The sequence below is a fragment of the Lepisosteus oculatus genome, chromosome 4, assembly GCF_040954835.1.
Source record: "Lepisosteus oculatus isolate fLepOcu1 chromosome 4, fLepOcu1.hap2, whole genome shotgun sequence".
In the NCBI taxonomy this organism is placed as follows: Eukaryota; Metazoa; Chordata; class Actinopteri; order Semionotiformes; family Lepisosteidae; genus Lepisosteus; species Lepisosteus oculatus.
In genome coordinates, this window is record NC_090699.1 from 23851793 (window position 1) to 23877934 (window position 26142).

The window sequence follows — 26142 nt, forward strand, 5'->3', positions numbered from 1 at the left end:
ATTCTTTGTTTTTGAATGTGATGTTAAATACACTTTGCAATTTTTGTCGATAAGAACAAATTTGGTTGACTAGACAAACCCCAGAAAATTAATAAGCACCCCCCCCCCCCAGGTGGTAGCATCGTAATATTTCAGAATATTTGCTGATTAATTGCCATTTTTTACAATCTGCTACTCATCCTGGGAATTTGAACAGCTCTGGGTATTTTAAATGCAGCTTCTGTAGCTTGTAGAGTCTCTCTAACTACATGAGTAGTTCTAACTACATGAGTCTCTCTAGCTACACCAATTCTGGTGTCACTGTCATTAATTGAAGTTTAAGCAAAAAGTGTTTTATAAGTATTTTAAAAAAACTTGAGTCATTTCCACTTTGCAGTGGCAAAATGTAAATATCAGTTTCCTTCAAATGAGATTCAAACATCATATCGTTAAGAATAATTTGTAAAGGTCAGTCATACATGGTTAAACAGTTCAAAGAAAAGCACGTTTTTGGATGATAAAGGTACATGTATAGTAGTCTTAATTATTTTATAAATAAGGGGTAATGGACTTTTTACTTTAATGGGTTTTACAGAATTTTACATTGTTCTATTTTTTTAACAGATTCTTATGATTAGAAAGGATTTAATTCCTGAAAATGAGTTTATATTTGGAGTCTTGTCTCTTGCACAGAAGCAGGGTTGAAAAGAGATGAATTCCTATAGGTTATATGAAACTTTAATCAATCCAATTATTTCTTCTGCCTTCTTTACCAGAAGATGACTGGTGAAAAAAAAAATGGCTGGTCTCAAAATAGCAGGCAAGGACAAGTGATGAAATGTCACCCAAGCAGTACCCTGCGCTGTACTGCAGTGAACTAAATAAGCAGATGGCACATGCCCAGTGCTATTTTAGGAGTCAAAAAGGTTCAGTACCTCAGCCTTAAGAATAGGGTTGCCACCTGGCTGTTTTTATTTTGGTGTAATTTTTCGTTGGTTGTTTAACATTAAAAAGCATTTTTTTCCAAAGGAACTGTTGTACACAAAATGCAGTGAAAAGTTGCAAACAGAATCTCCTTTCCCCGGGGAGAAGTTGTGAAGGTGCCCCCAGTCAACAAATACACGCATACACACAAGCACACACGCACACTGGGAAGGTGGCAAGAAGATGCGATTGTATTTCAGAATGCAGGGAGCAGAGAGTTCAACGGACAGGTGCCGGTGGCTTTCAAAATATGACGGTTATAACCCAGAACAACCACAGGCGTGAGAAACAGGGTAGTTTAAGGTGCCTTATTTATGGATTCTGTTGATTACTAAGTGGTGGTATGGTATCATTATGTAGTTAGCTGTGCCGTGTCCCAGCTCTGGGATCCTGGGTCTGATTCTGATAATGGGTGAATGTTGATCACCAGTCAAGGGATTGTAGTAACGAAGTGGATTTGTTACTGAAGGATCACTGAAGTAAACAAAAAAAATAATTCTGGACTTGCGTGACCTTTTCTGTGTTTGTGTTCCTGTCGAGTGAATAACTTAGGCAAGGTTAAGGGTTTATTTCCCACTCCACCTTGATCTACCTGTGACCGTCCTGGTGATGCTCCAAAAGAACATACAGCCCAGCCCAGAAGGCACTTCAGGGCTTGCACTGCCTTGCTTTATCGTGGTGCTGTGCACTGCAAGCACTTTCACATGTATAGAACACCTAGATGTGGCTTTAGCAACAATTTATTGTGGGGGAACAGCTGCTGTGCACAGCCAACAGTTTGGCCATAGGTAGGTTGAAAGACTATATATCAAATGCAGCATCATTTTTTGATCTGATGAATACCATCCGCCAGCTTTCTCTCAACCAATTTTAGTGTCTCGTTCGATTTAAAAACAGAAGTATGACCTTGTTTTTTTTTTTAATCCAACACTGCTTTATTTTCCTGTGGCTCATCTGCAGTTCATCACAATGCCGAATTGCCCATTTGTGCAGTACCTGGACATTCCTTTTCTTCCATTAAAATCTAAGATATTTCCATAAGAGTTCAGAAGTGCTTTGTTTCTCACCATTTGATGAATGCGAGATAACTCGGGCTGCTAACGCTTTGTTAAACAGATCTGCATCTTGTGGTGGAATTGTGTCTCGTATTCTCCCGAGTTCTGTAAAAAGTTTCCATTCATCACGGAGTCAAGGATATCCTGGTATCTACACTTGCAGTCTTGTGTTGCATAATGTGTGTAAACTGGGACATATTTGAATGACTCCTATACTAATAAGGTCTTGATTTACTTTCACAGGACGTATGGGTCTAAATTTCCACCACCCAGGAGCAGATAACATAATAGCACTAAACAGTGAGTATTTTTAAGAATGTATTTGAACTATTACTAATCTGTATGTTTATTTTTTTGTGCTTAAAAGGGAACATTTTAGTTTATTTAAGTACATGAATTGTTCTCTTCTCTCTGCAATTGCAAAGAAAAATGTTCAGTAGCTTCTGAAAAAACAATTATTTGAACACTGTGATGGAGTGGCTTCCTGTCCGAGGTGTATCCAGTCTTGCAGGTTAATCTACAGCTCACCGCTACCCTGTGGACTGAGCAGTCACTGAAAATGGATGGATAAAACACTTGGGAAATAAGAATGAGTGAAACCTAAAGCTCGCAGCTGGTTGTTGTTTTTTTACAGTCCGTTTCCTTCAGTTTTGCGACCAATCCTCTTTTCAAGTGAACCATCATGCCAGAAAGTGTGTATTCCTGAATATTGTTTCGTTTTTCAGTTGAAATTAATTTGATTTTAAAAAATCGTTTATTTCCTTTAGATGTGTATTTTGTTCCTCATTTTGTAGCACAGTTTATCAAGCACATGAGTTCTGCCTTGTGGCCTTTTATAGGCCAATTCTGAACTATATGAAATATGCCCGCCTCTCGTTTTATGAATAGGATACATTCTTTGAAGGTCATCTGTTAAGCGAAAATTTAATTAAACTGAGTTTCCTGTTAATTAAAATGAATTATTAAAGATATATAACCTAAGATTATATGAATTTATATGAGTAATAGTGAAAGGAACTAAGTATGCAGTGTGGCAAACTAAACGTACTATACTCACAACAGTGAGTATACGCACAGCTCAGTTACTGCACATCTAAAATGGCAAACTTAAGTGTTTTTATATGTATGGTATTATCTTGAATAATCAGAGTACATGTTAATTTTAACCTATAGCATTCTTTTCATATATATTTGTGATACAGTGGCATTTCTCTGGCTGTAAATTCCATCCTTACTGACTGGCCAACTTACTGATGGCCAACTTACTGATAAGCCAGTCAGGATCCAGAATTGCTCCTCATGTTATTTTTTTAAGTAGTTAAATAAAGCTGAAACTTGAAATGCTGTAAATCCAATTTAATGACAAATGTGTATTTTGGCAGTAATGAGTGCAAATGTCTTGGTAGTGCTGTTGTCTCTGGAGACTCTGCATTTTTTTTTGTTACTAGGTTAGAAGCACATCTGGTTTTGAGTTGTGGAAATATTTAAAATAATTAATCTTTAATAATTTGTCTTTTGTTTGTCTTCTTTTGCTACCTGTGTTTGTGTTGCAACAACAGACCTGTATAGGCCCCATCACCATTTCCCTTCCAGGTCTAGCCTTTCCTTTGAATCTCTTTCCACTGTCCTAAGGAAAGAGTTCAGGGCAGGGCTGTCTCACAGACTTGTATGCTACAGCCCTGCTCGCATACACTTTTAGCTTCTTCAGTGCAATTCAAGGCAAATGCATACCTGATTCCTGTTGATTTTTTTCCCCCAACTTCTGTATGTTCTGTCAAATTTCTCCACATTGGACCTTTTATCTGCTGATGCCAGCCAGCTGAAAGCAGTGGGAAACTACACTGACTACTGACTACACTGACCGAAGTCATTGGATACATACTGTACTGTACATGCATTCTTGTATAACAATTGAATTAAGAACTTTAACATATGTTAAAAGTGTAGTGTAGTAAAAGGGTTGGCTTAACTGCAGGTTGATATAACATAGTACTAGAGGTGCAGACGTGTGAAGGAATAAGTAAAGGGAACTGGCTGTTATCACAGTTGCAGTTTCACAGTAGATTACTACTGTATGTTTAGTGCAAGGTGCTGGCTGATGCAGGAACGCTGCCTGTTGCACGGTCATCTCAGACCAGTGTAAGAGTCTCATTAGAGTAGTATGAACTAGAAGCAGGATGAATGAGAATCTCACTTCCTTGCATCTTAATTGGGAAGGAAATGCATTTTTTTTTCTTTCCCCAATTTGCATAGTCTTGAACATTTGCTCTGAAATAGATGTGTGTATGACAGGCATAGTTTATTTAGCTGTGAAATTTTCATTTAAGTGTTAGTATGAGGTTTTACTGAACCTTTTAGCAGTCCATATAATTAAAGGAAAAGTGACTAACATGACAGTGTGTTAAGTGGGTGGTTATATTTTGTCACGGCTTGAGACAAATAGCATTTTGATTTTCACATTTAAAAACCTTTGAGGGAAGTCTTTTGATTCTTGCCTTTTGTGCTTTCTATCAAATGAACAATAGTTTCAGGACAGGCAGCAGCAATGCATTTATTTTGTCTCATCATCAGGGTTCAATACTATAGATTCATGTCTCAGTTTGTTTGGAGGTGTATTGTATTCCAGACGTAGTTTAAAGAGAAAAAGCAGGTTTATTTTTTACAAATCCGACTGCCTTCAATAAAGCATTTTTCCCATATATATTTTCAGTTATCTTCAAAATATTACCACAATACTGCTGTAAAATTGTCTAGTTGTCAAATGTCTAGGTTATTGATAAACCTTTAGTTTTCAAAATGGAAATGTTTATATTATTCTTTAAGCACCTCTTTTTCTGTGTTTATAAAATATTGTAATGTATCAAACCCGCATGTTTAGCCTAATAATCTGAAGCACCTTACATAATATATATTTTACTTTCTTAGCCTAAGATCTGAACAGTGATGTTTCAGCATTGTTTTCATGACATAAGTGTAAATTTAACCAAATTTACATTTTATTGTATTGATGGAAGAAAGTTCGTGCTCTACTTAATGAATGTTACCACTTACAACTCAGTAAGCCTGACGGTCATGGAAATGAAATGCATCTGCAGCCTTGTTTTGAGTTGAGTAAGTTGTAGTTGAGTCCACAGTAATGCATAAAACTTTACAGACGCCACTTCATAAATCTGCACTGGAGTACTGAGAGAAGATGAGAAGTGAAATTCGTGTTTCAACAACAGCAAAGTTTTGAGTACTTGAACTTTGGAGTGAGTCTAAAAGGTGTCTTGTTCCATGGCAAAGCAATTGATACTTTAGTTTCACAGAACTGAAGGCAGCCCTTCATTCTCAGAAGTCAGATGATTAGAGTGACATTGCCCTTGTCTCAGATTTTCTTAGAGCAAACCTCTGCTTGGACACTTGTAATAAAAATCAATGAAGAAATGCCAATTGAGGTAAGATGTTCAAAATGGAGTACTTTAAACAGCACCAAACCCTTGAGGCCATATAAGGATTCTGAAGTAATATGCTCCCCCCCCCCCCCCCCCCACTATGAATTAGACTTATTTTTTCTTAATTATTTGAAATATTTTATTTTCACTATCTTTGCTGTAAGTACCTGCTTTAACCTGCTGAGATTCCTAGACTTTGTTGTGCGCATTCAAAGAAAACAAAACTGTAATGAAAGGTTTACCAGACTGTATGGGAATACGGCAAGCCTGACTGTAATCATTTTAAACAGAAAATGTTCATCTTTGCCCATATCAACTGTGTCACTAAAAGAAAGGCTGGAAAAACCTACCTAATGCAGACAGTCAGGCTTCTAATTTTAAGGATCCTAAATTCCTGAGAACACTCCTTAGCAAGTCTCACAATGATCAGGCAGGTTCTTACAGGATTCTCCTTCACTACTCCCCAGGTGACAGCTCTGTGGGTGCTGTGTTTTCAAGCAGCCCCAATATTTCTGGTCATATTCTGTTACATCGGGAGGGAATGCATTTTTGCTTTCTATGAACTTCGGAGATCAGCAATGGACTGTGCATTCACAATGCTAAACAACGATTGTCGTGTCCCGTAGTCAGTTCATCCGATTGTTAATTCAGTGGATTTATTAACGACTTACCAGCGAACCATAAGCACCCGGCATTGGTTCTTAAAAGGTGTCCACAGGCATGGAGCAAGTTCCCCATGCCAGTTCAAATCAGATTTTTCAGACAATGTGGACACGGACACGTCCACAAAATACATCTTATTGCAGAGAAAGCCATGTCATCTTACAAGATGAAATATTAAAATGTTAAGGAAATTGCATTTTAGCAAGGAATGGATGAGCTGTTGTCAAAGGCAATATAGTGTGCATATATACGTTTTTTGGCATGTTCTTTTGTAAGAACTGCTATCAAAAAAACATTTAGGTAAGTAGATTTGGCAAAGGCATTGTTTTGTATTTCCTTAGTCCAGGAAGAGCGAGAAACCTTCTCTTAATTTAAACAGGAAGGGAACGGTGGCTCTCTTTTTCTCCTTGGTAAAATCAGCATGGAGGATACAGCACTGCTTAATGTTCTTATTCAGAAAGGTAAAGAAAAGATTCGATTGTCCTACCTAGTTAATGTTACAGGAAAAGGTTGTTTTTTTTTAGTTCCTTATATCCAGTTATTTTTTCTGTTCAGGATTTTTTCCTCTATCCCCTTCTAACAAGAAGTGCAGCTATAGTTTTAGATGTTAATTGCAACATGGGGGCTGCCCTTCTTTAAAATGGGAAATAGAAGTTTACTAATACTATTATGTTACACTGTAAAGCAAAGTTTTGGATATAAGATAAAACCGTGGTATTCTGAATCAAATGCTTTTTACTCCAGAGTTTTTGTTTTCTCTCTGAAAGCAGCGTTAAGCTTCACTTTTGCCCACCATTGACTGAACAGCTGTTAATCTTTAATGCATACCTGTTTGCTTAATGTGTTTTCATAAAGCAATGTAGTTGCAGCATCTGTAAAAACAAAGCCAGCAGTGTAAAACAAAAATATTTTCTACTAGTTTAAAAAATTTGTAGCAGTTTTATTTTAAATTCCAAATGTGTTTTACTTAAAGCATTTTACTTGATTTTGCATTGAAAAAGGATGTCTAAATGCTGTTTGTAAGCATCACTTCTTCTGTTTTGTACCTTTTTGAAAAGGAAAACAGGAATACTTAAAACCACACCTATTGTATTGAGCCAAAACAGGTTTGTGTTGATTATAATTTTGACTACTGCTTTGCTGTGTGTCTGTTTGTTTTCTGGAAAACCCACAGAATTTTTGTTTTTATTTTGTGTTCACAAGCAGCAAGGAGCTATGGGCGAAGAAGAGGTAAAGTCAGATTTTTGTGTTCTGCTTGCAAATGTCTGAGGAATCAATAATATTTGAGTGCAGCTCTCAATTATGCAATGTTTGATTGTTTGCTTCTGTTTCATGATAAAATCACAATTAATCATTTTTTTTAATTTTGTATTATGCATTTAATCTCAAATTGGGTATAAATTTGCATTGTGATCTAACCTATAGCTTGGAATTTTTTGCTTGATTTTAAAAAAAATCAGCTTGCTTTTTCAGTCTTTTTATTGTGAGTCACTCTGCTACATACAGTACAAGAGCAAGGTGTATTCAGTTTTAATCTAATAATCAGTCTTTGTGTCATGAAATGAGAATTAATGGAACAGACAGGCATATAGATTCTAAGCAAGAGTGGGCAACCACTGTCCTGAAGAATACGTGGAGATTCATTGCATAAATTGGACACTTTCTTGCCATGCACATAGTTTTTTTTTATAGAAATATAATGACTGACCACAGCTGAAGTATACTATACTTGAGTGGTTGAACATAAAGTGAAAACCACAGCTAATAGCAGCAATCGTCTGGATGTCAAAAATGTTCCTAAGCAGTGTCAGAACGGCTATAGACTGAGTACTAAACTTTTGAAAGAATTCTCACATCAGTTACCTCGCCAGTATTCATTGTGCCTACACACTGCATTCAAGATGGATGTGAAATAACGTTGTTATTCAAGTTCCAAAATACACTGTGCAGGGACCCTGCGGTTACATACCACTCAACATGGGCGAGTTCGACTTAACGTTAACCATTGTTAATTAGGTATTGTGGAAATAATTTATTGTTTCTTTCATTTTATTTCAAAACACCATGTATTAATTATATTACAATGTCTGCACGTGACCCAAGTAGTGCAAAGGATAGGAACCTAACCCACCAACATATAAATAGTAAATTGTATATATTTATATGGCTCAAGAGTGCAGTCTGGCTTACGTAAAATTGGACTTACGGGAATGGTTTCCAGAACCAAACTATTGCAGAAGTCGTGGTCTGTCTTTCAGTTCTGCCAAGTACATGGATTGTTAACTCGGCCGCCTGTGTAAACAAGTGCAACTGTCTGTGTCTGTGCAAGCAGTGATGAGCAGGATCTGCAACAAGCGAATTGACTGACTAATAAACTTACAGAAGGGCGGAGATTCTTCCTCTCGTAATTCTTTTTATCAAGTTGAAGTATAGACTACTTTAATCTCTATCATTTGACTGTCATATTGGTTTGTTATTAATCGTCTGAAGCAACAGTGAATAAATATTAGCTGTACCCAAGAAGGTGCTGCTTTTTAATCACTGAAGAACTAAAAGGTATTAGAAGTTAAACCAAAGAGAAAGTCATTTCTTGGTTGGTACTATTGTTTTTTCCCTATTCTGGAGATGAGAAGGATTTTGCGTGTGTTCACAGTAGCTTTCTCCCAGAGGAGCAAGTTATTTTTGTTTTCCAAACAAATCTAACAGACCCTGATCTAAGGACTGCATGTTTAACAAGGAGCCTTTCTGTTGTGATTTCTGAATGCAGTGCTGGAGAGCTAATTCAAACATGGTGCTCTGCAGTGCCGATATTGTACAGTACAGGTATCTTTTACGTATGCAACAACTCAATTAAGATCAGTAGGGAGGTTTCCTCCCAAAACTTTTGACTGGCAGAATATTGAAAAATATACTTTTCATCACTTCAGAGAGGATCATTAACTGAATGTTTGGACTTGACATGTGTTAATAAAAAAAGTATTTTAGATTGTATTGTCTGCAAAGCCTTTTTCCAATGTCTTGGCTGACAGGCTTCTCTGACTGCTTCCCTCTGCCTTTCCTCATCATTTCCACTTCACTCTTTACAAAACCATATAATTGGCAAAGGATTTTAATTCCAAACTGCTTACCTGAAAACCCTTAAAAGACAGACCAGCCACTGTCAATTGTAGGAGCATCATTCAAATGGTACTCTGCCTTACCGCAAGTATCCTATTTTAATCTATAACTTTCCTGAATATTGAAAATGTTTCTGATTCCTGCCTTCTGACTGGTAAGCTGTAGTGTGAGACAGTCTCTGATAACAAAGTGTTACTCCTGCGTAATGGGTAATGAGCCATTTAGTCCTGTAACCTGATTCCCTTAAAAATTATGCTCTTTCTCTTTGGCTTCATTTGTGTAAATATTTGATTTACTTCTAATTTGCTACTAAGTTGAATGTTTGACTTTTTAAAGGTTTTCTAAGCAGAACCACCAGCAGTGACGTCCATAGCCAGATTAGTAACTCTACAATTAAAACAGAATTCTTAGTAATCAGAAAAATGTAATACAATATGTTTCTTAGTATTTCAATTTATGTAGTATGTAAACATTTAAGTCCTGGCATGGGTCTTGCAGTAGGTACTTTAAATCTAAGATGGCATGTGTTTGGCCTTTTGAAACATGACTTAAATGCCTTTGGTGTTATTAACTAATTGAGCTGAAGTTTAAATTGAGATTTGTGCTCTTGTTTTTTTATTCATCTTGATGCACTAACTCAAAAAATATACCATATGTAATGCTGTCTTTTATTCACTTTAAGTAGGACAGGAAGCACTGGATATAAATGCTAGAAAGTGTTTAAGACAGAAGAATATCTATTTTTTTACTTATACCCTTAGCTATTTACCTGCATTTTCACAATTGAAATCTGAATGTGAATATACATCTTATAAATGTGGGTGATCACAAGTATGTTTGTGTCTTTTAGAGCTAGGAGGAGTCTTGTCAACATTTCCATCATTTCTTTTCGCACGCTTTACAGAGATCAAAGGATCAACAGGCCAAGCCTCTTATGGAAACAACACAGCATACATTGAGTTTGATAGCGTTGTCACAGTTCAACTGTTGCAGAAAGGTTTATATTGCAGTCCACTATAAGAGTAACCTTTCATCAGACAGCATTTTTTTGACCCAAGGCAGTGTCAATATGTAATCTTCAGACACTGTGTGAGGTTATGGATGCACTTGAACTTTTGAAAATGAATGGTACAGTTTGTTTCCATTTTATTCTAGCACTAACTTCATAATTTTGATGCTTTCCGAGAAGATAACTTGTAGAAGAGGAAAAGAGGGATTTCTCCTTTTACATTAGGTTTTTTCATTTGTTTCCATTGGTAAACATTTGTGGTCATCTTTCTGTCCAATGACATACGGACATATTTTTCTTTGAGTGATGAACACATTCTGCCTTGTTTGATTACAACTATATTCGAATACTCTATTCCCCCTCTGCTCCCCTCCTCCTTTTCTCTCTGTTTCTAGGTCGTTCTTCACTCTTTCCTTTCGAAGACGGTTTCCTAGACGACGGCCACGGTGACCAGTCCTTAACGCCTGGCCTGGGCTCCCCAACACGCTGCCAGAATGGAGAGAGGGTGGAGCGTTATTCCAGAAAAGTCTTTGTTGGAGGGCTGCCTCCTGACATTGATGAAGGTACTTGAGACTTTTGTCAACACGGAAGAACAAAATCAGAATCATTTGATAGTAAAGGATAAGTGGAATGCCCAAGTTCAATAAGAGAAACATTTCATACCATAGTGTATTTTTGTTGCATTTATATTTTGTGAGACTGCGTAAGATTTAGATGTTTAAAGAGCTAAATTGTAACTTCTATAAGAGTCAAAGAAAATCTTTTCACATAATGGCAGATGTATCTCAATTGAGATTCTAAATTTTGGAAGTTTCTTTGCCAAAGAGTAGTATAGTGAGACTTGATTAGCCTACAGTGCCCATTATTCTGTCCCATGAAGCTCTAATTGATAGCAGAATAAAAGCAAGTTGGTTTTCCTGAGTAGCAAAAGCCTTCAGATTTGTTGATTTAAAACATAAATAACAGTTTTGGCTTTTGTTGTACCAAGACTTTTTAAGGGCACTGTATCTCTTAGGTGAAAAAATTGCAAGTTAACTTCTATATAAAGTAAAAATCTCCTTACTCTTAACCTGACCTACCTAAAGTGGGCCACCTCCTCTGGGCCTGGAGGATTTTAGTATGCTGGTGTATATTTTTTACACTGAACTCTGACACAAGACAGAAAGAACTGTTAGGTGACAGACAGTCAGCTGAGTGGCTTATAGTTGCCAATCATGTCACGTAATGTCAATCACTTTTAATTCCCGAATTGGAGGGGGTTATTTTTTTAATGGTCTCATAATGGTGTTTGTACTTAATAAACTACAGTTTTACATCCTTTGGCAGTATCTTACTTAATTGTACTTACTGTACAGAATTAGTTATTGTCTTGACTAGTGTGCTTTGATAGATTTTATATGTGAACATAACTGCCAAGTAGAGGGAACACACAAAAACATGTTTTGATAATATTGCTGTAATTCTGTCACTGGTTTTCTCTAGATGAAATCACCACAAGCTTTCGTCGTTATGGGCATCTCGTTGTGGATTGGCCACACAAGGCAGAGAGCAAGTCCTATTTTCCACCCAAAGGTAATTACTTCATTGTGGAAGACATCTTTCATGAATTCAGGTCTTTAGTGAGCTCTGTACTGTTACAATTCAAAGAACAGTGTTTTAAAACTGTAAAGATATAAGAAGTTGGTTGATGGAAAAGTTTTGTTGATTGTAATTAAATCCAGGTTCTTCTTCCCTTAAACTGTTGATATCCAAATGTATTGATTTCGAAAATACTGTCAGTTTTAATTTGGCTTACATTTCTGCTGTTATAATGATTCTTGTCCCATAAAACCAAAGTATTTTATTCTTTTTTAGTCATTGACTGAATAAATGGGATATCTTTGACAGATTTAAGCTAGATGTGGTTAAAAATTGCTTAGTACCTGTTTCCATTAACAGTCCCTTTGACTAGAAAAACATATTGTAATTTACCACATTCACGTTAAAAGCACATTTGAAAAGGCGTTTTAAAGCAGTTAAGGTATCTTGCTCCTGTAGTGAAAGCTGCTACTGTAAACCAGTAAGAATGTTGCCATGCCCTTTTGTTAATCCAAAGACAAGCAAGCATTCCATATCATCTGTAGAAGCAAGAGAAGTTAAAATCTATTCCATACGCAAAAAGTTAAATGTTTAGCAGGAGATTCCTGATGATTTTTTGTGGGTTATTTTCTTAACTTAAAAACCTTTATGAGTCACTGGAAAACCTTAAACCCTGGCTACTTTAAATCCTGCCCTGGTTTGGAGGAAAGTTTAATTTGGACAGTTGTTCATTGCAGAAAAGCACTTTACAGTTATTTTGGCTAGCTCCAAAAGCAATATGTCATATTAGGAAAAACTATTAAAGCAGTACTGGAAATAACAGAAATTCCTATAGCAGACTGGTGAAGTGTACATCTAGTAAAAATACCTACCACTTATTTTAAATGGATCATTACTGATCCAAACCTTAGGAATGGCTTGTTGTGTCTTTTTGCTGAGATGACTCATATTGCAATTAACACTTTTCTAGAAGAAAAACTCAAAAGTGAGCTGTAGTACGTAATTCTGTTTACGAGCCCGCCACACTTGAATCCTGATTTGCAGTTTTTATTGCCACGTGCACTGGGATTTTAAGGCAACCTTCCTGACTTTTAACTGAGCCTTTACTTAAAAATAGAAAAGATCATTTTCAAATTGAAATTCCTTATAAGATAGTATAGTACTAGGGATTTAAGAGTTGTGTGAATTATGCTTATCAACCAATCATTTATTAATCCATGAAAGGAGCGATGTTACTGGCACATTACTTTTTGAATGCATTATTCCTCTGTATTTTTATGGTTCTTGTGCAAGATAAAATGTTCCACTAAGTCTTTTCTTGGGCTTAAGTGGTCTGGAGTGTTTTGGTTTGTTTAATTTCTATACCCTGATTACTGAGTATGATTGATGAAAGATCAGACAGTCCTTCATCTTTAATTTTCCCTGAAAAGGCATTGTAATATTTTTGTATTGTTTGTCTGCCCTATTTGGAGAGACCTTATCCTGGGCACCAGCTGATTCATGCGTTAATGCCAATACAGGAGATCTGGGTATACACCAGGGTTTTGATTCTATTTCAGTAATGACAGAGCAGTGCATCAAGCCCCTTTCTATTTTAGTCTTGTCAGTGATAAAGGAAATGGTTTTCACGTCACCCATCAGTTGCCTTCGTTGCTAATTTGAACTACCGAAAGCATCAACAGCAAGTCCCAAATGTTCCAAGCTATTTTTATTTCACAGAGGAGGTTATGTCTCTTGAATTGAAGTTCATGATTTTAGAGGATTCAGACACGCTTGTTGGCTGGTTAAAAACCATTGATGAAAAGTTTAAAGTAGACAATTTAACTTGCAGGCTACGTATTGAATATTCCTTTGTATCATTGTATGTTGATCACAGGACAAGAAAATGTTCCACAGTCTTGTCATGAATTTAAGTGGTCAAAATCCTTCAGTCTCCTGGTTTCTGTTCAATTGCTGTATCCTAGGTGCAGAATAGGTATACGGTCATCTAGTCTAAACAACCCTATATCTGTATATTCTATAATACATTCTAAAATGTAATATATATAATGTATATAAAGGCAAGACTTCAGTAAGCTAGGTCAAAAATATTTCTGGATTTTTATTGCAGTTATTAAACGCATTTAGAGATCAAGGGGCTTCCTTCATTGTGATGCTCAGCTTTGCAGAATTGCTGGTTTTGGCAGTTTCCTGTAAATGGGTTTCAGTCATGATTCACATTGCACGCTGCCGTGACCAGGTCTTGTGTTCATTCTTCAGGGCAGAGCATTGTTGTATCGGGCTGGAGGCAGAATGGCAAAGCTGCATGGAGCCTATTTCCACACATGCCTTGTGATTGCATTACGTTTTCCCTCTGACAGATGGCCTTCTTGCAATGTCAGTACCATTCCTTAACGAGCACTACTCAGAACGGGCATCTGCCTGCTTATTTTGAGAGAATTCCTAAGCAATGCTGATTTCAACTGCCGGAGCAATTAATGCAGAATGAAATTTGTTTATCGTAGATAATTATGACTCCAGAGATTTCTGTGCTGTTCATATTCTGTATTTTCATGCAGTAAAGTCTGGCTATGGTGTCTTTATATCTAGGAGGAGTTAACCTTTCTCTCTTTTCTATATTGTTCTATTTCATGAATTTTGCAAGGGGTATAGTAGTATAAATAGCTGTGTTGTAATTAATTGTGTAATGGATTTGTCATTCAGTTTAATCGAAACTTTCAATTTATATTTTTGTGTGGAACGATTCATTGGAAGCGTCATATCTGTTGGAGATGTGTCCTGTTCTCAACGGAATTAGTGCTAAAAAAAAGACAGACTGGCTACAGTCTCAGGTTCATCCGCTTTCTCAATATAACAAGATCTTTTTTCGAAGTGCTCTGAATCGCCTGGGTTTCATGAGCAATTAAATTTCGAAGTCGTGAAATGGCCTGGAGTCCAGGTGCCAAGGCTGACCAGCTCTTACCTTTTCAGTTTTCCATAGGCCAATCCATCATATAGCAAGTAAGGCTCAGCAGCATTACTAAATTTCCAGTGTCAGGCTGAGGATTCTTCAGATGACTAGCATTCTTCTGACAGCTGCTTAATCTGATAGGCAGATGCCTGAAGGGATCTTGAGACTTTAGGTTCATGTGATAATGTGTAACAGAGAGCAGTGGCTCTTCGTTTTGAAGGATTAGTACTGGTTTTGGTGTACAGATTGGAGATCAGGAAAGCCATAAGGTTAAAGGATCTCTGGGGAAAGCTTAGGGAAACAGGGGAATCTGCATGTTACTGAGAACATTATAACTACCACTACTGTATTACAAAAGACTCAGATGGTTTAGCAATTTGCGCCGTAACCGTTTTGGCTTGATCTGGATGAAGTGAACTTTTCTGGCATTTCACTGTATACTTAAAATGTAGCTATTTCTTAATATGTGAAAGCAGATGCTTTTCTTAATTCCAGCAAGTTTCATGTGCTGTCTGTGGTGATTATAGAGACACCTGCTGAGATCTTAACTGCAATAACTACAGTTTTTGTTTTACATTATCTGTTTTACATTGTAGGATGTAGAAAATGATTGTGAAGGGTGACATTGGTTAAGGGTCCAGAAGGATCCTGACCATGTCAAGGGTTAAATAAATATTACAGGTCTAACAGGAAAAAAATTGCAATTAAAATTGCTATTAAATAACTGATAATGTTTATAAATTCTGAAAGGCTTGCTTATGCTTTAAAAAGTTTTTTCTACTGCTTTTATGAAATGTTAGCTGTTCTGAAAAGAAACTGATGGATCACAAGCTAGCAATGTTCAGAATGTAATTTGTAAAATAAATAAAATACAGAGAGCTTTCTCCATATTTACATGGGTGTTGTTTCTCATGTCAGTGTTCAATATCTATTTTAAACAAGGCCTGTGCCTAAATGACTTACACAGTAGTGATCAGTCCCACATGCATAGAGCTTTAACTCAAGTTGTCACACTTGTCTTATTCAGCTTTGTACATTACTGTCTTGAGTAATCATGGAAAATGGATGTATTCTATCCCACAAAGCAAAGCAATGGCCATACTGTATATTAGCCAATATGGTAGTAAATGCTGCTTCTTGGTTAAAGAGCCACGTGTATTTAAGACACACTGAAGATACTGACGATTGATCTTTTATCCCATTTGTTGCATTTGGTTTTCAGCAACACTCTGAAAAAATGTTTGGCTGTCTGGGAATTTATCCAAGTTTAATTTTGGAATCTAAGATTATTTCCAGACTCCTGTGTTTACAGTATGTATCTAAAGATTCTATCAACACAAGAGATGGACCATTTTAAAAGTCTAGATTTTGAAACATTAGTCAATGAACATTCTGCTCATATCATGCAGCCTTAGTAATAGATGTGAAGCACCATTATGCAGTAATGGGTAGACAGCTGGTGTCTCACTAAATGTGCAGATCACATGCTTTGGCTAAGATGAACCGTCAGCAGCTGACAAAGTTCAAGTAAGTAAGGCTCTTGTTTTCAAGAAAATAGTGCAGTTATTGTATTACTAAATTCCTGTTGCACTTTCTGTTGAATGTTTATCTTTAAAGATTTAAAACCTAGAAATTACAGTAGTTCAAGTAAATACTGTAGCTGCGTCAGCATGCGTTGGCTGCAAAGTAAAAAGGTAAAGGTTTATTCCATGCTGAAAGGAAAAGAGACAACGTTTTGGCTGGAGTCTTCTTCAGGTGTGAGGTCAAACTGAAATCTGCTAGATTTTTTTTTCTCACAAAGAGGAAAATGAAAAAGGAGCAATGGAGTTGCTTATGAATGAATTAAACATGAGAGATAAAATTGAGATATGAATTGGACTCGATAATATTCTTTAATTAGGAAGTGGAATTTGTGATATGTATTGAATTTAGGAACGAAGTTGTTCTGTTAAACGTTTCAGCATTTTTATACAAATCCCTGTCTTTCAGAGTGTCTTGTTTTGCTCAAAGGTAAGGTATAGGGTTTTCAACTGAAGCATTGTCTTTATTCCTCAGTAGATCCAAAGGAAACAAGCAAAGCTCCTTTACTGCTCTTTTGAGTGAACAGCACACCACATACTCTTTTAAAAAGACTGGAACTGTTGCAGTTAGTTTTGACTTGCCATGTTTTTCTATATCCTATCTATTTTGCTGTCAGAAGGCAATCAAAGAATACAAAAAAGTTGAATGTGCATTAAAACTATTTTATTCTAAAATTACATTTTTTTACTAAGACAGAACAGTTTTATCTGTTTTATGTGTGACTTATGATATAGAAGCATCAGAGCTCATGAAAATATTAAAAGTAATGTTGCAAAATATTTCCAAATACAGGAGTATACTAGTTAAAGCTCTTCTACATTTTAAGAGGATGAAATGTTACAAGATAATCTATTTTTGAGCTGGGGTCTCTTCTGCTACTCTCAGTATTTGAAAGAATTACTACTATATATTAGCTCATAATGCAGTAACAAAGAATAGAAAGGATCTAATGAAGGTTCATCTTCCTCTGCAGTTGAAAAGCATGTTTTGTCTGGCTATGCAGAGAAAAGTTATATTGTGTGGATGCAGAGAATGTAAACTCTGCCAGCACTTCAGGTTTCTGTGGAAAAGAAATTCTGTAATTTGTGCCAAAGATCACAGTAGTCCTATTTCTCTGCCTTATCCCAAGGCCCTTGTTCATTTTGCTGTCTGATCTTAAATTAGGAAGAGGATTTGGCAAGGTGTGAAAAGTCAAAAGTTTCTATCCTTTCTGCATATGTGGAGCATAAAAAGGGACTGAAGTGCTTTAGAAATTGAAATGTCTTTCCAAGGAAAATATTATTGTCAGTCTCCCAGACGTCTCAGCCATGCTTTCAGATATCCTCATGGCTCTGATACTGGCTTGATGTTTCTTGCAATAGAGCTGTATCCTTAGGAAAAGTTTCTGCTAGTCCTTCAAACACTAAAAGTGTCCTTGCATCTATATTTCGTACTTACTGCCAAGGAATGTCACAACAAGAAGTGTTTAATTCTAAATGATTTGTGTAGATAATCTCAAATGCCAAATGCTTCTTTCTTCAGTAGAAAAGATCCATTAGTTTGTCCTGTTTAGTGCATCCTGTATGGTATTTGTACTTGGCAGGGAGAAATCCTTGTAAGTCATTTCTGTTCCTTCCAATTATGTGCTTTGCTGTACCCTATTGGACTGTGGTTGTGTAAGGTTTTTATTACCAAGCCACAGATGAGTAACAACATTTCTTTTGGAATTGGAACTTTTCCAGTTATCACAAGGAAAAGCGTAATTTATTTAAAAGCCTGAAGGGTACACCAAGTGATTAGAAAAGAAATGATGTTGGCAGGTTGTGAAGGGTTTTTAATTCTGTAAATGAGAAGACTTGCTTAAGTAAACATGAAGTGTTTTCTGTTTTTTTTTTAGCCTTCAGATCAAATTGTGTTTGCGCAGTACAGTAGTTTTCCAATCTGCGACCTCTTCGCTTTTATTTTTCGTCCGCCAGCATAGAATTCTGGTAATGTAGTTGGGGTTATGAACTCTTGGTTTACAGAAGTCTAGCACAGGCTTTTACTGCAAAACTATTCTTGCACGACTAATGACAATCCTTTTTCTCCCCATCATAAGCCTTGCGTCAGATCTGAAATGTGGTCTTTGTTTGTATTTCCAGCTCATAGTGGCTGCATGTCTCCCACTTCATTGCACAGACACAATAACAAGATGTTTGTGTCTTGCTGGTTTGAATACTCTTATACAACACAAATTCTCTGACCAAGCTGAATTCAGCCATGGCAGTCTGTTTGAAGGACCCCCTTCCCTTTCGCTATCAATAGTTGTCAGTTTCTATAAATGTATATCTTCATCCCTGCAGTATAATTTAAACGTTACTTGTGAATAGTATAAGCTGTGTTTCAGAAGCTGAGATTTTCAATTAATTTATTTTGGTTTTGATACATCTGATCTATATTACAAGAAGATGTATATAGTTCTTTAACTATCTTGCCATACTATTATTTCCTTAACTCAGTCAGAATGTAACATGGATTATCGACATCTTCCATCGTAAAAACCAGTGTGAAATATTCATTTAGAATGTTTACTATGTATTATTGATTTCCTGTTTTTTGTAAACTTTGACCTGCTTTTACTGTTGTAGAACTGAAAATATGTTTGGTTTTATTTATGCCCGTGTTGTTGTTATCCTTTCTGATTAATTGTCCCTGGTTTGATGAGGAAATTGAGACTTTGTGGCCAAAGCTCTGTCATAGTGGAATCCAGGACCTTGGATTTTTATGCAGAAAGACTTTGATTCTGATTTGTTTTGCCGCAACACTGATCAAATCACAGGTCAAAGTCTGCAAGAGCAAAACATCCCTGCCCTTTGAAAGAGGACACTTCATCCAGTCATATGCTGCTGCTGATAATGTCAGGTCTGTCTGAAGCCTGAGTCCATCATACCCTTCATGGTATCTGTATCTTCTGGGGCAGCTCGCTGTACCAGCAGCTAAAGGAATTCAGGGTTAGTTACTCTGCTGAGACCAGGCATGAAGGCTGTCAATATGTGATCCACTTCTTTCCGCTTCAATATGATTTGTACAAGAAACTGTTCTCTATTCCATAGGTCCCCAAAAATAAATTTAACCTACCGTGACTAAATACTGAATGTTGTGATGCCTGATGAGAAAACATCATTTAGTGTCTTTTGTAAACAAGAGGAAAGGGAAATGATGTTCTCAATTTTGATGCTAACCTGAAACAAGTGAACGTGATCACATCTGAAATGCTTATTTTCCAAAAGTCCGAAAGCATTTCTTAAGGTGCAAGCACAGCCAGTAATGTTGTGAATTCAAACCAGCATTCAGAAGTGTTCGTTTCGCGGGCAGGAAAACTAGTTTGCACAGATGAAGTCTGGAGCTCTTGAGTGTGCTGATTAGCACCCAAGCGGAACCCTGCTTGTCTGGCTTCATAACTTCTGAGCCTGTTGAAGAATTCCGTGTCTGTGGAGCTGTGCCTTCTGATAATGCCCCGGTGCCCTTCACTTCCTCTCTTCTTCCTGGAGCTACGGGCACACGACATTCGACACAGCTCAGACATTCATTCGGAGCGACGGCCCGAAGCCAAGAAAAAAAGCCCATCTGAGAATTGCCCAGCAGGCAGGACAAATCGGCACGCTTTAATAATGAAGGAGCACCAGCCTGCTCTCACAGTGTTAGAAGCCGCAATTCACAGTACGAGAGAGTGCAGGTGATTGTTGTCTGTTGGAATGCAGAGTGTTGCTGAGCCACGGCGTATCCAGTGTTGTTATAACCCGTGTTTAGGGGTATTCGGGAGCAGTAACCAGGTGGTGTCTTAAGGCCCTGCTTGAACTAATTTAATGTAGAACTTCATCACTGCTGAAGAAAAAATGTTCTGTCCAAATATTTTGCTATAAAGAATTTTTTATTTATTTAGAGGACCCTGAAGATGTACTTCAAAATTCTATGTAGATGCTATTGTTATGGTTGACCTTATTTCTTTAATACCAGTTACTTGCAATAACATACTACCTTTTATCCTAAAGCTCTTTACATAAAGGCGAGGAGCCATTTCATTCACCACACAAGTGCAGCACCCACCTGGGTGTCATGTGGCATCCATTATGCTCAACAGCCTCACTCATGGCAGATCAGATGAAGAAGTGAGAAATGACTTCACTATATTAGTGGTGCATTTGAGCAATTTTATTATTCTTTGGCATGTTTAACTCCCTGCTACTGAGTAAAAAAAGTATCTACATGTGTTGCCTTATGGAGCTGTTTAGTTTCCTAAGATAGTGTCAGTCATGTAGTGGCTGAGTCATAAATACTGGTTTTTAGATCAGACGCAGCCATTTACCTCCAACGTACTTGAAGTGAATCTAAATTACTAGACATTGTCTTCTGTCTCAGTCAGTGGACAGGTGACTAGCAGCCTTTTCCCATGTTCTATATAGAGAGAGAATGCTAAAGCACCTCTTACAACCATTATCCTCTAAATAGTTTTGTGTCTGTAATTTATAAATCTTTATCCATGCAGCATTTGCCCCTGAACTGATATGTCTTAAGTAGTGGGAATGAGATGTGAGCTTGTTGACTGACTTGCACATCTTGCTTGTCAGAGCAGGTTCGTTTAAAAATAAAGGAAAATGAAGGCTGTCGGTTCAGATTTGCCTGTCTAGGACAAAAGGATTATCTCTGTTCTCATTATAGCTAGCATTGTTGGCTGTTGGGAAAGCATTCTTTGTAAGGTCATCCCTGCATAGCTTCTGGTTATTTTGATAATGAATACACTGGAGAGTAGAGCAACCTACTGTATGTAGAATTTTACAGCTGAAAACATCGTAAAATTCCTGAGAGTGCTACGTGTTCAGCTTCTATCCTCTCCCGATGCAGGTTAAGGGTGGTGATTTAATGGCAGCTATAGACATTAATGATGCTATCCTACTGCAATGGCTTTCTTTTGTATTGCCATAACCAAGCAGGCATCTACAATTTGGTGTGAACCATTTAATGTATGCATTACCTTCTCGGAGACTGATACCCTTGGAATTTTGTTTTTGTCATTATAGAAACAGGGTAAGATAATCAGATACATTATTGCCAAGTATTCCCTTTTAAATGGGTGTTATGTTTTTTTTTTCCTGTCCACTCTCCACAGGGTATGCCTTTCTGCTGTTCCAGGAAGAGAGTTCTGTACAGGCTCTAATAGATGCCTGTATTGAGGAGGATGGAAAGCTCTACCTTTGTGTTTCCAGCCCCACCATCAAAGATAAACCAGTAAGTCGCCACTGTCTCTACAGAAGTTCACACGTCCAGCAGAAGCCCTCTCCAGAGTGAACAGAGTGGCACAATTAACATATCTAGTGTTTGCCTGTCACCACAGTGATCCCTTCAGAGGTCTGTGCCAGTCTGTGGACTAGGACTGGGAAGCTTTGAACAAAATGACAAACCATTCAGTTAATCTTTTTGTGCCTCATGCTTTCATTTCTCTGATCAAATACAGTCAACTTGACATTTCCCATAAATGATAGTCTGCCTCCTTTCAGTATTCAAATCAAATATAATAATCATTTTTAATAATAACATTAATTTATGACCCTAGATGTCATTTTGTGCTAATAAAAGGGGATGACAAAGCCACAAAACTGCTTAATCATCTTATCTTTTAACAGGTGGAGCTTTTTGAAGTCTGCCTTTATTTTCGTAAAAAAAAGTTCTAAAAGTTCACATAATTTGAAGAATAATGATGTTAAAACAAAATGTTTGTGTTTTAGATAGAACAGAGTTTACAGTTATTTTAAATAATTTAAAATATTTTAAAATTGCTTTTAATTACAGATAAATACAACAAACTGGCTGTGCAATGGTATTTTTTTTTTTTTATAATTGGCACCCAAATTGAGTAGCATAAGAATTTTAAGTTTGAGCGCGTAAGAAAGGTGGTAAAGTGTCGCTGGTTTGCGGTGTTGTTAGCTAACTGCTGATCAGATCTTATCCAACCATGTCAAAAGCCAATAATGATGTGGCTGGATAGCTTGTTACAGTCTCCCTTAGCCCTTTGTGTAAAGTAGCGCCTTATGTGCACAGTCTGTTGTTGGTATAGCTGTTCGAGAGACTCAAAATACAGTTGCAGCCTCCATCAATGGTGCTTTATACCTGTCCAGGTGCAAATCCGGCCTTGGAACCTGAGTGATAGTGACTTTGTGATGGATGGCTCCCAGCCCCTCGACCCCCGGAAGACCATCTTTGTGGGAGGAGTTCCACGGCCCCTTAGAGCAGGTGAAGGGGGGAGAAGCAGTGAAAGGGTGTGTTAACACTGGGGATGAAGAAGTGGGGAAAGAACCAAGGACAGGTTCAGGAAAACATAGTGAGCCGAGTACCAGCCAATACATGGGTTCATACACTGGAGAAGAAATGAGGACATGACATTCTTTTTCCTGAAATGAATGTTAAAACTCAGAGTCTGAATTCAGATATCATAGAGATATGCTTTTACATGATGCTAGCTGCTACAGTCTGCACTTTTTAGTGCTTCTGGAATTATGAATGGCTTGAAGCTGATCTTTTTTTTTGTGGGGTGAATGGAAAGCAAGTTGGTGGCAGCTGTTTTATTCTTTGTTTATACCACAAAACCTGAAAAATAAGATGGGATTTTAAAATTTATTATTTTCTAAAAAACAGACCAAGAACAATTCTTTTCACATTTTTTTTTTGTTTCTCTTATATGGCAAGGTTATCTTTAATGAAAAATTTAATTTTCTTTTTATCTCTTCAAATGGTGTGGGTAACTTTATGGTTTAGGAAGATTGTGAAAGAGTTTTGTTCTTTTAATATAATACGTCAAGGATAAAGAATTGCTGCACCTACACTTTAACACAAAAAATGCTTTGTGAGCAGGGATGAGTCATGTCCCTGACGCTCAGACTCTGCTTTGTTGTAATTGATTTTAACTGATGTAGGATAGCTGAGTTCTGTTAAAGTTTTATGTTTTTTATTATTTATACCCCTCTAATGAATTCAACTAATCCTCAATCGTGACATCTCCAGTGCCAGCGTGTGTGTGACAGATGGCATCATGGATACAAGACACTCTCACCCTTCCGCCACGTTCTTACTTTCTTATTCATGTTTTCAGCCTCTTAATGTGATCGCTGCTCTGCTGCCCCTACTGAAATTAAATAAAACACCCGTCCAAAAGTTGAACAAAATGAAACTGGTTTATCAACACCCCTACCTCCCTTGACATATTCCCAGAACAGAAATGTGGAAACATTTTCCAGGCACTTTTCTTAGGCACACTGTTCCGACTTGAGTTTTTGAGAAGTGAGCAGCTCGCCTCATGTCGCGCTCCTCTGTCCCGCAGTTGAACTCGCCATGATTATGGACCGGCTGTACGGTGGCGTCTGCTACGCTGGCATCGACACTGACCCCGAGCTCAAGTACCCCAAAGGGGCAGGGAGGGTGGCTTTCTCCAATCAGCAGAGCTACATTGCTGCTATCAGCGCCCGCTTCGTCCAGCTGCAGCACAATGACATCGACAAGCGGGTGAGTGGAGCTCCCGAGTGGGAGAAAGAGCCCCGCCAATCAAACCAGGGGCCAGAGGCTGCAGCCTCTTGTCTGGAGAGAGAGAGCGGCATTACCTGGTCATTGGCCAGAGGGAACGGGCTTCAGGCAAGGCTAGAAAATGTTGTGAACTCCCTTGTGCGATATCGAATTATTTCAGACAGCCCACATGCTATAAAGTCTGAGAGAATGAAAGGTTGTTTTTATGCCTTATTCTCTGAAAACCTTTACCAGAATTAAAAATAATGCAAAATAATGTTCAGGGATAGTAGTAATTCAACAGGAAAAATGGTGAACACGGGCTACAGTCTTAAACATTATCTTTAAATTGTTTTCTCACGCTTTTCAGTTGTCCTTAGACTTCATTAGGTGACAAAGAGCTGAAGGATTATTTTCTCTGAAACTAGTGCAATCATTTAGATGTTAATTTTGCCATGTGCAAACACAGCTTTCTTTTTTGCTGTCTTTTTTTATGGTCGTTGTGTTCCAGCCCTTCCTGCAAAGATTAAGATTAAGAATCGAAATAAAAAGACACGACATTCTAAATCGAAACCTAAAGTTTTGCTATGGTTGCTCATGAATGTTTGCAGTGAATACAGAAAAAAATCCAGACCTCAAACATTTAAAGTGGGGTTTGTCTTCTTCCAAGGACTCAAGGTGTGGTGTAGCTTTCAGAAGGTGTGGTGCTTGTGGTGAGATTTAAAGCTAACTTGTAATGGCTTAAGCAGATAATGTCTTGCTGTTCTCTGTGTTACACAAAGATGTTATAGTAAACTCTTAAAGCACTCTAAAAGACAGCTCCTGTTATCTAATGTTGATGGCATGCAGTTCGGAAGTTTTTATTCCAGCATTGGAAAGCCAATTTTCATATGAGGCGGCTTATGTCGAGTATGTTTTGTTTTGGGCAATGGGATTTAAAGGAGTTTTAAGTGCTAGACATGGTCATAAGAGAAATGGTAATGAAGTATCAACCTGGCTTTGCTGTATATCTGTTTCTCAGCTGAAACATACAAAATCAAGAATTCTGTTACAGGATCTAATATGGCATGTGTATATTGCATGTTTTGATATATGTCATGCTTAGTACCAGTGATTTAAATAAAATAGGTAATAAAAATCCTAAAAAACAGCAATGAATGTCATGACACTGTATCATATTTTGTAGTCCTTGAGTATTTGGATCCCTGCAATTTAGAATCGCTATGTATCAAGAAGAAATTTGGGTATTCCTGTTATCTGCTTTTCTTGTGGTAAAGGATACCTAAAAATGTTAAAACTGTACTTTACAAAGCAATCATTCTGCCACTTTTAAATAATTCTGATTTTATAAAGAGATCCAAATGGGTAGGGAGCCATATGTGACAAATTTCCTTGAATAAATGATTGGAGAAAAGAAAACAAATCACTTAAGTTCTTTAAAAAATCAGCTTATGGCAGTCAAAGCTCTGTTGTTTAGGTACACTATGAATGTACAGGACACTATGAAAGGAATCAAGTATACTGCATTTTGTTGTGATGCACTCTGTCCTCTAAGTTTTCAGCTTTCCCCTTTTTATATTATATATGAGTAGTCTTGTTTTTTTGGCATGCCCTGCTGTATACAGAATACAGTCTATGAAAAATGAGCCATATAATCAAGGCTGTAGGTTTTTGGAAATCTCACAAACATTTGAAGTCATAGACTCTTTGGTAAGATAATTACTAGACTGCACGTTCCTATATATATATTTGCAGTGATCAGGGTTGTTTCCTTAGCTTAACTGTTTTAGTTCTTATGTCCCCTTTTCTTAAACTATGACCAAAGAGAACTGCTTGTGCCAGACTGCCTACACATTCAGAGAGCAGCTAACCAGGGCGGTCTTACTTTCAGCTAGAAATGGGATCCTGGCAAAAGTTTAAAACACTTAGCAATTTAAGCATGCTTGGCATGTTCTTTTCATCACAAACAGACACAGGTCTTTTTGAAACTAGATGAATGAATTAGCTTCCCAAGAACTTAGACCTTTCAGCATCTAATCCCTACTCGGGAATCTATAACCATAGAAGATCTGATCAGACTCTCAGTTCATCGAGGGTCAAAACAAATCCAGTGCTATTGTAGTGGGATCCCACAACATTAGTCTCAAGGGAGGGCAAAGAAATATAAGAGAAATGTTATGAATGAAACTAAAACACATGATCCATTATAAACACTGCACACGCAAACAATATAACAACATGCATAATTCTTATACCCATTTGCGTAAATGACATCACAGGCAT

At 37.3% G+C, this 26142-nt stretch overlaps 1 protein-coding gene across 11 annotated transcripts in view; it reads left to right on the top strand.

Moving 5' to 3' along the window:
* The window catches only part of cpeb3 (cytoplasmic polyadenylation element binding protein 3), a 59782-nt gene that overhangs the window by 22057 nt on the left and 11583 nt on the right, over positions 1 to 26142 (top strand). For 5 of the 11 annotated variants that reach the window (XM_015346669.2, XM_015346663.2, XM_015346667.2 and 2 more), the window contains exons 4-10: positions 2262 to 2318; positions 7319 to 7345; positions 10637 to 10804; positions 11724 to 11813; positions 21476 to 21594; positions 22482 to 22596; positions 23681 to 23862. In XM_015346669.2, coding sequence (XP_015202155.2) covers positions 2262 to 2318; positions 7319 to 7345; positions 10637 to 10804; positions 11724 to 11813; positions 21476 to 21594; positions 22482 to 22596; positions 23681 to 23862 — 758 coding nt within the window. The remainder of the gene's footprint in view (positions 1 to 2261; positions 2319 to 7318; positions 7346 to 10636; positions 10805 to 11723; positions 11814 to 21475; positions 21595 to 22481; positions 22597 to 23680; positions 23863 to 26142) is intronic. The other 6 variants (XM_015346673.2, XM_015346664.2, XM_015346668.2 and 3 more) reach the window with 3 other exon arrangements.